The sequence below is a fragment of the Primulina eburnea genome, chromosome 3 (assembly GCF_022965805.1).
Source record: "Primulina eburnea isolate SZY01 chromosome 3, ASM2296580v1, whole genome shotgun sequence".
Taxonomy (NCBI): domain Eukaryota; kingdom Viridiplantae; phylum Streptophyta; class Magnoliopsida; order Lamiales; family Gesneriaceae; genus Primulina; species Primulina eburnea.
In genome coordinates, this window is record NC_133103.1 from 52,038,842 (window position 1) to 52,051,709 (window position 12,868).

General features: G+C 32.2%; 1 protein-coding gene across 2 annotated transcripts; it reads left to right on the plus strand.

Moving 5' to 3' along the window:
• Positions 1-11: 11 nt before the first annotated feature.
• On the plus strand, positions 12-12,415 carry LOC140827878 (GDP-mannose 3,5-epimerase 2). Of its 2 annotated transcripts, none has more exons than XM_073190807.1 (7): positions 12-195; positions 8,992-9,402; positions 9,841-9,934; positions 10,017-10,146; positions 10,250-10,382; positions 10,788-10,995; positions 12,002-12,415. In XM_073190807.1, the coding sequence occupies exons 2-7, from the start codon at positions 8,993-8,995 to the stop codon at positions 12,155-12,157; spliced, it is 1,131 nt and encodes a 376-aa protein (XP_073046908.1). In that variant the 5' UTR covers positions 12-195; position 8,992; the 3' UTR covers positions 12,158-12,415. The 2 variants fall into 2 exon arrangements, with proteins under 2 accessions (XP_073046908.1, XP_073046907.1); XM_073190806.1 differs by lacking the exon at positions 12-195 and adding an exon at positions 7,838-7,972.
• The last annotated feature ends 453 nt before the right edge of the window (positions 12,416-12,868 follow it).

The following is a 12,868-nucleotide window of genomic DNA, read 5'->3' on the forward strand; positions in this document are numbered from 1 at the left end:
CAGGCTATAACCACGTCCTCTTTCAGGTCTGAGTGGTGGTTAATCGATATATCCGAATTGAACTCGCATATATTAACCTGCAGGCTATAGCACCACGTCCTCTTTCAGGTCTGAGTGGTGGTTAATCGCGTAATCGCGTCGGTCGCTGGAGGCAAACGGTGGGCACCCCGTACCTTTGGAATAGCTCAATATCAGGTAGACATCATCAGCTACAATCATTAAAGATTATTTATTTTAGCATGAATTATGAAGTTCGCGGTTGATGCAGCGTTTAAATTGCTGTTTTTCGTTTTATTTCAAAAAGGGATTTAGTTTGTTTTATTAATCTAGGGTTGAATTGAGTATGAACAAGTTTTCTTCAGATTTTAGAAGATCTATACCTACGTAAATTTTAAAGTCCCAAATAGCGGCCGGTAGTCCAACCCTAGAAAAGTTTCGTATTTCGTGTGTAATTTACCTGAGCGAAAAGTGGTTCTCAAGTAACTTACCTTACCTGAACATTTGATGTCATCAAAGACATCATCTTGAGTTCGTAAACTGGCCCCAAAGCCACCGTTTTCTCAGCTCTACTGCGTGGGTTTCCCGCAAAACCATTCTTGGAAATTTTCCCAACACTTGGACACTTCAAAACTTGTTTCCGCTGCTCCTCATTGATCTGATCATTGGATTTCTTAAAGGGTGGAGTGACTGAAGCTCCCACGCTTGGTGGTGTGGCCTTTATGGAATTAAATATGTGAAAACAGTTGGCGTCTGAATGCTGAAACTTAGCTAACATGGTGGATTTTGGGAACACGGAGATAAATTCACAGAGCTGAAAGCCAAACGAATTCAACGGAGAATGAAGGAATTTATTTATATTACCTTGAAATCCATCAAAAAAAATTCATATAAAAGAACCTATCAAATTATAATTTGTTATTATACAAATCATTTACAAATTTTAAAACAAAAGAAGATATTTTTATTCCCAAAAAATATGCCAACCTTATATTTTAATAGTCGTTAAATTTTTTTATGAATAACAATTAATTTGTTCTAAAATTTTCAAATAAATAAATTTGTAAATAATCTATGAGCAGTCATTTAATTATACCAATTTTTGCGTATCGAACCACTCAGTATGTTGAGACTGGAATGAGGAAGTGGTGCGTTGTCATTTTCCTTCATTTGAAGCTGAGTTCATTCTTGATATCTTGTTAAGTTAACATATTTTGGATGATATAAGATATTGAAAATGGGAGCTAAAGGTCTATGTTCGGTTAAATCTGGATATCTTCTTGAAACTGATTGTTACGATACTTTGGATTCGCAAATTTCTTACTCATTGGAATCGTGTGGAAATATATTTGGAAACTTCGTATTTCCCAAAAGGTTCGAATATTGTTTTAGTGTGCAATTCATGATTTTATTCCTATTGAATTGGATTTGTAGAAACATCATCTTCATGTGAGTGGATGTTGTATGCTTTGTAGAGCCCAATAAACATCTACGAGTCATTGTTTAATTTTCCGACCCTTGGTGCACAAGGTACGGAAAGAATACTGATATCTAGTCATGTTTAAAGAAGTGTAGTAAATCGTCTTTTATTGATTGTGCTCTATCGTTGAGGGATATCATGTCAAAGACCGAGTTTAAGTTTTGACAGAGTTTGAGTTTTATGTGATATGTGCTTGGGCTATATGGAAAGAGCTATGCCGATTCAAACATGAGCATCATAAGCAACGATTTTCGATTAAGGTTGATTGGGTGCGGTTTTACTTGGATGAATTTCGGAAAGCCACAAAAATCTAAGTGTGATTATAGATCTGGATAATCATCAACTCATAGAGAAAATGTGGATAAACCTCCAGTGAGATGTTTTAGACTTGATCTGGATGCATGGTATAATGAGTTAAGTCACTGCTTTAGTGTGGGTGTTGTGATTCGAGATCATCTTGGCTCGGTTTTTGTTGCTTCTGCTAGAGGTATTTGTCATTTAGGATCGTTTTTGCTGCAGAATTGAGTGCTATATATCATGGTATGTTGCTTGCTCTTCAAGGTGAGTTTAATCTAGTTCGAGTTTGTTTGGATTCTTCCTTAGCTGTCCAAGCAGTGACCTCAACTTCTCGAAATCTAAGCTCTAAAAGTAATTCTGTTTTGAATATTTTAGCTCTCTTAGCACATGATATGTTTGGTAGTTTTGTCATGTCGGTAGAAATGCGAACAAATTGGTGCACCGCCTTGTGCAATTTGCCTTCTCTAATCTTCCACCTATAGATTTATGCGATTCTAAAAAAAAACATTGTTTGTTTATAAACTATTATTTAAAGTAATTTCCTATCAAAAAAAAAAATTACAAAGAAATCAAGTTGATTTACAAATTATAATTTATTATTTTAAAATATACTATAACAAATTTCAAATTAAAAAATTAGCCCTTATATTTTTATAAGATTTATCCAATACACTGGACTAAAGTTTTTTCTGTGTTATACTAGGGATAGCACTTAACCAAATAATGTTTAGAAGTAAAATGATAGAAAGTGTTTTATTGTACACTATTGGTGCGTGTGCTGTTACCTAAAGTTTTTTTCAATTTTCTGCTCGAATTGCTTAAAAATAAGATGATAATTAAAACAATATTTACCTAAATGGGATCATGAATAATATTATAATAAATTGAGATAATAATAACATATCTATTTTAACTTGGATAATAAAATTTAAGTCAAGTACGAGAAGTTATGTGCAGGTGATAATCAATAATATCATAAAATAAAAATCATAAAAGACTTAAAATATTCAAATAAAAGCAAAATAAAAAGCAACTATATAAATACAATTTATTGGATAACAAATGAAAGTTCTCCATCTCTCATTCACAAATTCCCAATCCCTCCCACATCTAAACTCACCGAGTGAACAGACCTATCCAAAGTACGCATTTTTTCCTCTCTTTTCCTCCGGCCTTGGTATATGCTTCCGCCATTAACTTCTTTATGCTTTCTTTCTACATTTTTGGCGATTTCCTGTGCATTCGGAGATGTCAGAAGCTAATTATTTTTTTTGTGTTCATTGTCTACTTTAATCAAGTTGGGTTTTTGTTTCAATCTTTTCTGAGTTTCTGATAATATTATTGAAGAAAAACTTAATGAACTAAGAAACCTGAAAATTATTATTTTGTTAAAACTTATAAGATTTGTAAGGTGGTTTTTCGAAAATTGATCTTTTTTTTTTTGAGAAGAAACTATTTTTATTGATAGAAGGTTTTATACATAATATGCGGATGAGTAATCCGCGCAATGGGTTATATACCCTAGGAAAACATCACGATTTACATCTCATGCAAAAACAAATTTCCAGTCCCTAATCAAGTCTGAAACAGACAAATGACTAAATTCTTTAATTTGTGTCGTCCAAATAGCCTTGGCTTCTGAAAATTTTGCAACAAAAGTGGTAGGAAGACTTTTATGGTTTCTAGCATAAATGATTTAGCTTGCTCTGTATAAAGAGTACAAAATAGATTGAATATCAGGAACATTTTACATTCGACTGGGAAATTCAAGGAGTACTGGATAGAAATAGTTTGGTGCTTTTTAGTAAACAAAAAATAGCTTTCTGTATCTGGAAAACATGATGGTGTTGCCCACTATAAAGATCTGAAGCTAATCGAATATAGTTTTCAATTTGAGGAAATAATCTTCCTGCCACTTTTTTTGAGTTATTATTATTCTTTACCATGTAGTTTTAGTGAAGGTTATATTGTTGTATGTATAAGCAAACATGGGAGAAAGGTGTTTTGCATTTGTCCTATGAGCGTCACAATAGGCCATATTCATTTTCTACCTCCATCACTGTATAAAGCAAAAAATGTAGCTTTCGAATGAGATTCTCTAGAAATGTAACTTTGAAACAATGGTTCTCGTATAGTCTTACTAAAAATGTAGACGATACTCATCCTTTATATTCAGATTCTTGGTCTATTTCACATCAGAATAATGAAATCTGCAGAGAGCAAATAAACAGAAAGAAAATCGAAACATACTAATATGAAAAACAAAACCAACACAACAAGCAGCGCAAAATGAGTTCTTTAGCTAATGAAAAAACCGTACACGAATATACCCACAAAAATTCAATAAAATCTAGATATAATACGAATTTTTCCACCCAAAAAACATAAATTTTTTTTCTACAAATGACTCTCAAGTACCTCAAAATTAGACAAATTTTGTACAACCCAGAAAAAATCTTAACCCAGAAAACATATAAATCAAAACCCAAAAGAAAAAAGATATACATCAGCAAAACGAAGCAGAAACATCTCGAACAATATTCAAGACAAGACAATGAATCGACGCATTCACTTGTTATTATTCTCAAACGTATAAAAAAAATAAAGAAAAAGAGATTAAGATTCAATCACCTCGAGTTTCGATTCTTGGAAATTTTGTATGAGCAAATATGCAATAGCGATCTCTGCTCAATTTCTTGCGCTATATATAAGTAGTGGCTTGTGCGGTCCTTGAATAACTTGATTGCTAAAAGATTTTATCTTTTTTTTTCCAATTTCTAAGGACAACAATTTGCATGTACAATCCCTTCGCAATTTTTTTTTTCAATTTTTACTAACGACATTAATATACTAGACGTGTTTTATTTGTACTCGAATGTTTCTTGTCGATTTGCATTTCTCCACGTTTTTTTATGTGTAATAAATGTATTTTCTTCCGATTACTTTTTAAGGAATTTGAAATCATATTCGTTAATAATCCTAAGTATTTTTTTACCATTATTATTTCAAAACAATGTGAAATAAACTGCCTCAAACATCTAAAAATATTTTCGATAAAAAAAAACAGCCAAAATGCTTAGCCCCTTTGTCAATTAGATGCTCGAACTTCATAAATCGTTGGATATTCATGTTATTCACGTTTTTTTTAATAATAGAATTATTTCTAACATTCATTTAAATTCAGCTACCAAAATAGTATCAAATATCATAAAAATAGTTTTTATTTTTGGATTTTGAATCGAAAAGATGATGTGTTCGTTCACATTTTTATTGATAAACCACAATATTTAGTCAATATTATGGAGTAAATGATAGCAATAATTTCGACAAATATGGAAATCAAACTTATAATAATTTTTGGTTTTTTGATACGTCTATTTTTTTGTATGGCACACCTATGTTTTCCCAATATTTTCACAATCATCATTTTCCACCCTTTTGGTGATTATAATAATTAAAATAATGTTAAAGTTATATATCATACAACGATATTTACAATTATATCGTTAGATTTTATATTAAATGTATCATGAGATTTTGATGAATATAATATTTGTATTGAATTTTTTGTGTTGTATAAATTTGATTGTATATGTAACATTACTCGAATCATTATTGTTATACATTATTGTCATACCATTTCTAACAAGTTAGACAATTATCTTTATTCCAGAAACTAATTATAAAAGTTGACCGAATTAAAATGATATTTATGTCAAACCCCCCATTTTACCTTTGACATTTTTATAATTACGATTTTTTTACCCTTTTTAAAGTTTTAATTTAATGATTATGATTATCATATCGTCTCTAAAAAATTATACTACTATCTATATTTACTAAACTAATTTAACGAAATAAAAAAAAATTAAAAATATTGATTATATAAACACACAACGCTTACACAAAAAATTAATAATAATAATAGTATTGTTTTTTGACTTACTGATCAAATATATCAAATGAATTATTGATCGTAGCAGTTACATTTTACTGTTACACCATGAGATTCTTTCAGTTCTTTACTAGCTCTATTTGCAATATATAAAATAACTAAACAAAGAAGTCCCGTTTTCTTTAAAAAAATTTGTTAAAATTGAATTTCTATCTCCGTCCCAAATTTGAAGCTTTTTTTAATTTAATGTGTACGTATCTTTCTTACCAGAAAAAACTCTGAATAACTCGAGCATGGTTAAATTTTATACATTTACTATCGTCATATGAAATGGGGCTTTTGTCAGTGGCTTAGAATGTATATAACAAAAGTTTCAAATTTGGGACGATGTTATAAATTCAATTTTAACAAAACTTTCTCACTATATAAAGTAAATGAAACGGGACTTCTTGGTTTAGTTATTTTATATATTGCAAATGGAGCAAGAACTCAAAACATCTCATGGTGTATCAGTAAAATATAACTGCTACGATCAATGATTCATTTGATATATTTGATCAGTAAATCAAAATGCTAGTATTATATGATTGTAGTTTTGTCTTCTGATATAATATTCGAAATCGAAACTGTAACCATATCTCCATCTTGATTTGAGAATATGTCGTTATTATTTTGCAATATCTCAATAAGACCCATTTATTTTAGTGCACTGTCCTTCTTGGAGCCATTAAATACTAGATTAACAAACATATCCAAAATCTAATCTTGTCATAGATGAGCTCTACAAGATCCCCACATGATAATTCATCCATCATAACAAATTATGCATCCGACCATATTTTCATAAAAATTTAAATTTTTATGAGATTCTAGCACTCTTATAGTTGATACATTGTGGTTTGGTACAAAGAAGGAACCAATGACGTACATCTTATATTTTTGTCAGTACACATTCACATTGAACCATCTCCACACGAAAATAAGAACACTATTATTATTATTATCAATTTTTCGTGTATGCGTTGTGTGTTTATATAATCAATATTTTTAATTTTTTGATTTCGTAAAATTTTGCAATTAGTTTAGTAAATATTGATAGTTGTGTCAGTTTTTAGAGACGATATGATAATCATAATCATTAAATTAAAATTTTAAAAAGGATAAAAAAAAATCGTAATTATAAATATGTCAAAGGTAAAATGGGAGTTTGACATAAATACCATTTTTGTTCTATAAAATTAATTAGTTTCTGAAATAAATATAATTTTCTAACTTGTTAGAAATTATATAACAATAATTATTAGAGTAATTCTGCATGTACAACTAAATTTATACAATGATTCTTACAATACTAAAGTTATATTTATCAAAATCTCATGATACATTAATACAAAATCCCATTAGATAATCGCAAAATCTCATTATATAATTGTAAATATTGTACGGTGTATTTGTTGTAACTTTAGCATTATTCTAACTATTATAATTACCAAAACGGTAAAAAATGGTGATTATGAAAATATTGGGAATTTGACATAGGTGTGTCTTATCAAGAAATGGATGTATCAAAAAACCAAAAATTACGATAAGCTTGATTTTCATTTGTCGAAATTATTGTTATCATATACTCTATAATATCGACTAAATATTGTGGTTTATCAATAAAAATGCAAACGACCGCAGATCATCTCATCTCTTCGATTCAAAATCCAAAAATAGAAACTATTTTTTATGATATTTGATACCTTTTTGGTAACTAAATTTAAATGAATGTTAGAAATCATTTCATTACGAAAAACATGAATATCCAATTATTTATGAAGTTCGAGCATCTAATTAACAAAAGGGTTAAGCATTTTGGTTGTTTTTTTTATCTAAAATATTTTTACAAGTTTGAGGCAGTTTATTTCACATTTTTTTAGAAATAATAATCATAAAAATACTTAAAATTGTTAACGAATATGCTTTCAAATTCCATAAATAGCAATTGGAAGAAAATACATTTATTACATAAAAAAGAAGAAATAAAACGTGGAGAAATGTTAATCGGCAAGAAACATTCGTGTACAAATAAGACTCGTCTAGTATATTAATGGCGTTAGTATAAAATTGCAAAAAATTGCGAAAGGATTGCACATGCAAATTGCTGTCCTTAGAAATTGGAAAAAAAGACAAAAGTTTTTAGCAATCAAATTATTCAAGGACCGCACAAGCCACTACTTATATAGCGCAAGAAATTGAGTGGAGATCTATTGGTTGTTGCATATTTGCTCATACAAAATTTCCATGAATCGAAACTCGAGGTGATTGAATCTTAATCTCTTTTTGTTTGTTTGTTTGTGAATAATAATAAGTGAATGCGTCGATTCATTATCTTTTCTTGAATATTGTTCGAGATGTTTCTGCTTCGTTGTGCTGATGTATATCTTTTTTCTTTTAGGTTTTGATTTATATGTTTTTTGTGGTGAGGATTTTTTCTGTGTAATTTTGAGGTACTTGGGAGGCATTTTTAGCAAAAAAGAAAATTGTTTTTTGGGTGGAAAAATTGGTATTATATCAAGATATTATTGAATTTTTGTGGGTATGTTCGAGTACGGTTTCTTCATTAGCTTTGAACTCATTTTGCGCTGCTTGTTGTGTTAGTTTTGTTTTTCTTATTAGTATGCTTTGATTTTCTTTCTGTTTATTTGCTCTCTGCAGATTTCATTACTCTGAGACGTATACATTTTTAGTAATACTATACCAGAAAGCATTGTTCAAAGTTACATTTCTAGAGAATCTCAATCGAAAGCTACATTTTTTTGTTTTATGCAGTGTTGGAGGTAGAAAATGAATATGGATGGCGAAAGAATGAGTCGGATTTTTTTTCCCATGATTTGGAAAGCAAAATATCATTATATATATATACAAGCGCAATAAGGAAAAATGTATATGTGCATGGTAAATTATTAATGGGAGGTGATTGTTCCTGATGGAGTTCATTCTCTGTCATTGGCTTGGTTTTACTTGAATTACGAATAATAATGAATTTGCGGAAAGAAAAAACAAACGAGAAGAAGGGAAGAAACTTGCATTTTTACTTAACTAATGTGTGGAGGTTGATTTCAGTTGGAGGGAGGCTGAGGTTACATTTTTACTTATTTTTTCTACAGTATGTACGAGAAAGAATGAGAATTCACATGCTTGTTGCTTTTAATTTTGTCCCCAGTATCCATGTTTGGTTCCGTTATTGTTGCTTGATATCTTTCTTTTTAATTTCGTATTTGAACTTTTTCACTTAGTTGTATTACCTGCTTTTTTAATTCCCCCCTTTTGATATCAGAATGGGCACCGCTGGCGAAAGCAATTATGGAGCATACACATATGAAAATCTTGAGAGGGAGCCTTATTGGCCTTCAGAAAGTCTCCGAATTTCCATCACCGGAGCTGGCGGGTTCATTGCTTCGCATATCGCAAGACGTTTGAAAAATGAGGGTCATTATATTATAGCTTCAGATTGGAAGAAAAACGAACACATGACTGAGGACATGTTCTGCAATGAATTCCATCTTGTCGATCTGAGGGTGATGGATAACTGTCTGAAAGTTACCAAAGGAGTTGATCATGTATTTAATCTTGCTGCTGATATGGGAGGAATGGGATTCATTCAGTCAAATCACTCTGTTATCATGTACAATAATACGATGATCAGCTTTAATATGATTGAGGCCGCAAGGATCAATGGAGTTAAGAGGTCATAATTTTATGTTATCCTGCTTTTAAAACTGTGGATTTGATTTGCACATTGAATCTTGAATTTAATGCTCGACAATTATGTAGAATTCTTCTTCCACGCATGATGTACACGGTTCACACTTGCATTTCATCTTTTATAATTTAATTTTTAAAAGATTATATATACAGTAGTAAGTTTCAAGCATATGTTGGTAACTCAAATGAGTTCATCACAATTGAAGAAACAAGGGACATTGAATCTTAGTTCTTTTTTTCTGTTTCGGAACTTTGGACGCCATCCAATATTTTTCTTGCGTAGTAGAGGACTACGAAACGGACAATAACAATTTTTCCCATTATACCCGTCCATTGTTGGAGTTAAGTTCATCATTGAAATTGTGGAAATATGACACATGTAGACAACAAAATCTGATTTGGATTATCTTCTTCGATGTAGGTTTTTCTACGCCTCTAGTGCATGCATATATCCAGAATTTAAGCAACTGGATACCAACGTGAGCTTGAAGGAATCTGATGCCTGGCCTGCCGAGGTTTCTTCTCGTTCAAGTTATTTTATGTTATTATAGAAAATTTCCGTTGTACCAATGAGTTGTGTTTTCGCTTCCTTTTTAGCCACAAGATGCTTATGGGCTAGAGAAGCTTGCATCGGAGGAAATTTGTAAACACTACAACAAGGACTTCGGAATTGAGTGCCGCATAGGAAGGTTTCATAACATTTATGGTCCTTTTGGAACATGGAAAGGTTAAACTCAGATGATTTTGTGATCAAGGGATTTTAATTGTTTCCTTCATAAATAAATAAATAAATATTGGTGAGTTGGTTTAACTTTTCACTATCACCACAGGTGGGAGGGAGAAAGCACCTGCTGCTTTCTGTAGGAAGGCCATTACATCTACTGATAAATTTGAGATGTGGGGTGATGGGCTACAAACTCGATCTTTTACGTTCATTGACGAATGTGTTGAGGGTGTTTTGAGGTAAGTTACAAATAAATAATGCCTATAAATGCGATCTTTTAGTTGCTATAAGAGCTTATTTCTACCTGAAGTTATCTGAGTTCAATGCTAACTTGTAGTGTAAGCATTGTAGGGTTTTACGCGTATTATTGTACGTAAGAATGGTCCTGCCCTCACTGCTGATGTTTGAATGATGGCTCTAATATTAGGACCAAGTATTTGAAAATATTGACCATTGGTCTCAAAATAGCTGTGCTCAGGGTTGTTTAGGTGAAATGAATACAAAAACACTTGTTTCTGAAACAAATTTCGTGAAGCTTTCCTTTTAAAATGCTTTTCTCAAACAGAAGCAGAGCTAGTTTTATGTTTGAGTATGATCTGATAAATGTACTTACAATTCTGGAATGAACTGCTATATAACTGTAGATTGACTAAGTCTGACTTCCGGGAGCCAGTAAACATAGGAAGCGATGAGATGGTGAGCATGAATGAGATGGCTGGGATGGTCCTAAGCTTTGACAACAAGAAGCTTCCCATCCATAATATTCCAGGACCGGAGGGCGTCCGTGGTCGAAACTCGGACAACACTCTAATAAAGGAGAAGCTTGGTTGGGCTCCTTCTATGAAACTAAAGGTCCGTCCTTCAATCTTTTTCTATTTGATTTTACGAGAACTTGTACATTCTATTACGGCACAATCCACACTCCAAGAAATAAAACAGCATCATAACGATTCTATGGAAAAAAAACTCAGCTGGGCAATTGTATTCAATAGAAATAGTAAGATCTTTACAAGGATAATGACCAATCCTTTACTCGAAGAATCGCCCCTAGAGTAATACTCCTCCCGGAATAAGGTTCTCTCCCTTAGTGTGTACCCGTTGTACGTTTGAGACCTCCCCTCTTGCCCCCTTTCCGGATCCTCCTAGCGTAGACTTTTTTAATGTGGTTGGCTTTATAACTATTCGTGCTGTTTTGTACATCATGTACTTGGCCCGATCCTCTAGAATCTTCCAGGCCTACACCCCTTAACACAATCATATCCTCTGCTACATTTGTTTTTATCTTTCATGGTACATTGATATGCATTCAAGCTATGGTAACCGTAGATATAAAATGAGTGCTTTGATATTAAAAGGACCCATGAGACCGGCAGATCCTCTATTACATTTCTTGTTACATGTCGCCATACGTCAGACACAGTGTGCATCCAACTAATGTGACTGTGGAATACCTAGAGATCAAGATGGACATTTCGTTGTTTGTGCATCCTTTTTCCTCAGTAAATCAGCTTTGATTGTATAAGAGAACATAAACCCATCAAATCCCTCGTTACATTTCTCGGTACAGCTTCTTGTAAGTTGTACACTTGTCTTTTGTTCGAACTAATGTGACATGTCACATATAACGTATAATGTACCAGATGATCGAGACTGACTTGTAAGTCGTTGCTTACGTCCCTTTTCGTTTTGTAAATTCACTTTGATGTAGCTAGTACACAAAAGCCTACCACATCCTCATTTACATTCTTGCATCCGATGTTGAATTGTACGTGTGGCATGCATCCTAACTAATTTAACAGTTGCATTTGAAATTCATGAGTTGTATCTTATGTCCTTTTTGCTGCAAATGTATATGTAGGATGGACTGAGAATCACGTATACGTGGATCAAAGAACAAATCGAGAAAGAAAAAGCCAAGGGCGTCGATTTGTCCACCTACGGTTCATCAAAAGTTGTTGGAACACAAGCTCCGGTTCAACTTGGTTCGCTTCGTGCTGCTGATGGCAAAGAATGAAGCATATATTGATTTACCTGTATTTGCTTCCTATATCTTTTGCAAATTCTTTTCGGTTACGTATATCACGTTTTATTACTTGGTGCTTTCTGATCCTTGTCATTTGGACGGTGAACAAATAATAGAGTTTCATATTTCCTAAAGCGATGTTAGATAATCGAGGGTTGAACCTACGAATTCATGGAGTTGTTTTGGGACGAAACTTGAAACTTTGACATTATACATAAATTTCTTGTTGGAACAATGACAAAATCACTCTCTGCTGGATCCACCTTGAGATTATGCTTGCTACAACCACGGAAAAAAATTAGAGTCGAGTATATACAGAAATGTGGCTCAATCCCCCTCGAGACTAGAGGAGCATATTCATTCGAATATTCAATTTCAAGCTTGATTCGTGAAAATATCGAATTACTCGAGCACGTATTCGAGAAACTCGAAAATGTTTGCAACATAATTTTAAGATATTTGGACAGAATACCTTTAAAGATTAACATATAGTACCAAGTAGGTTACGAGTTATTCAAATAAAAACAATCAAAACTCGAACTCGACTCGAGATTCATCCAATCAAGTTCGAGTAAAGTTTTGACTGAGTCGCTTATGAGTAGCTTGACTTGCTTGTACTCTTACTCAGGTCATCGGGGTAAAATTGAAATGTCCTTGTGCAAAGATGACATGCATTAATCGATAGATAGTTCCATTATATTA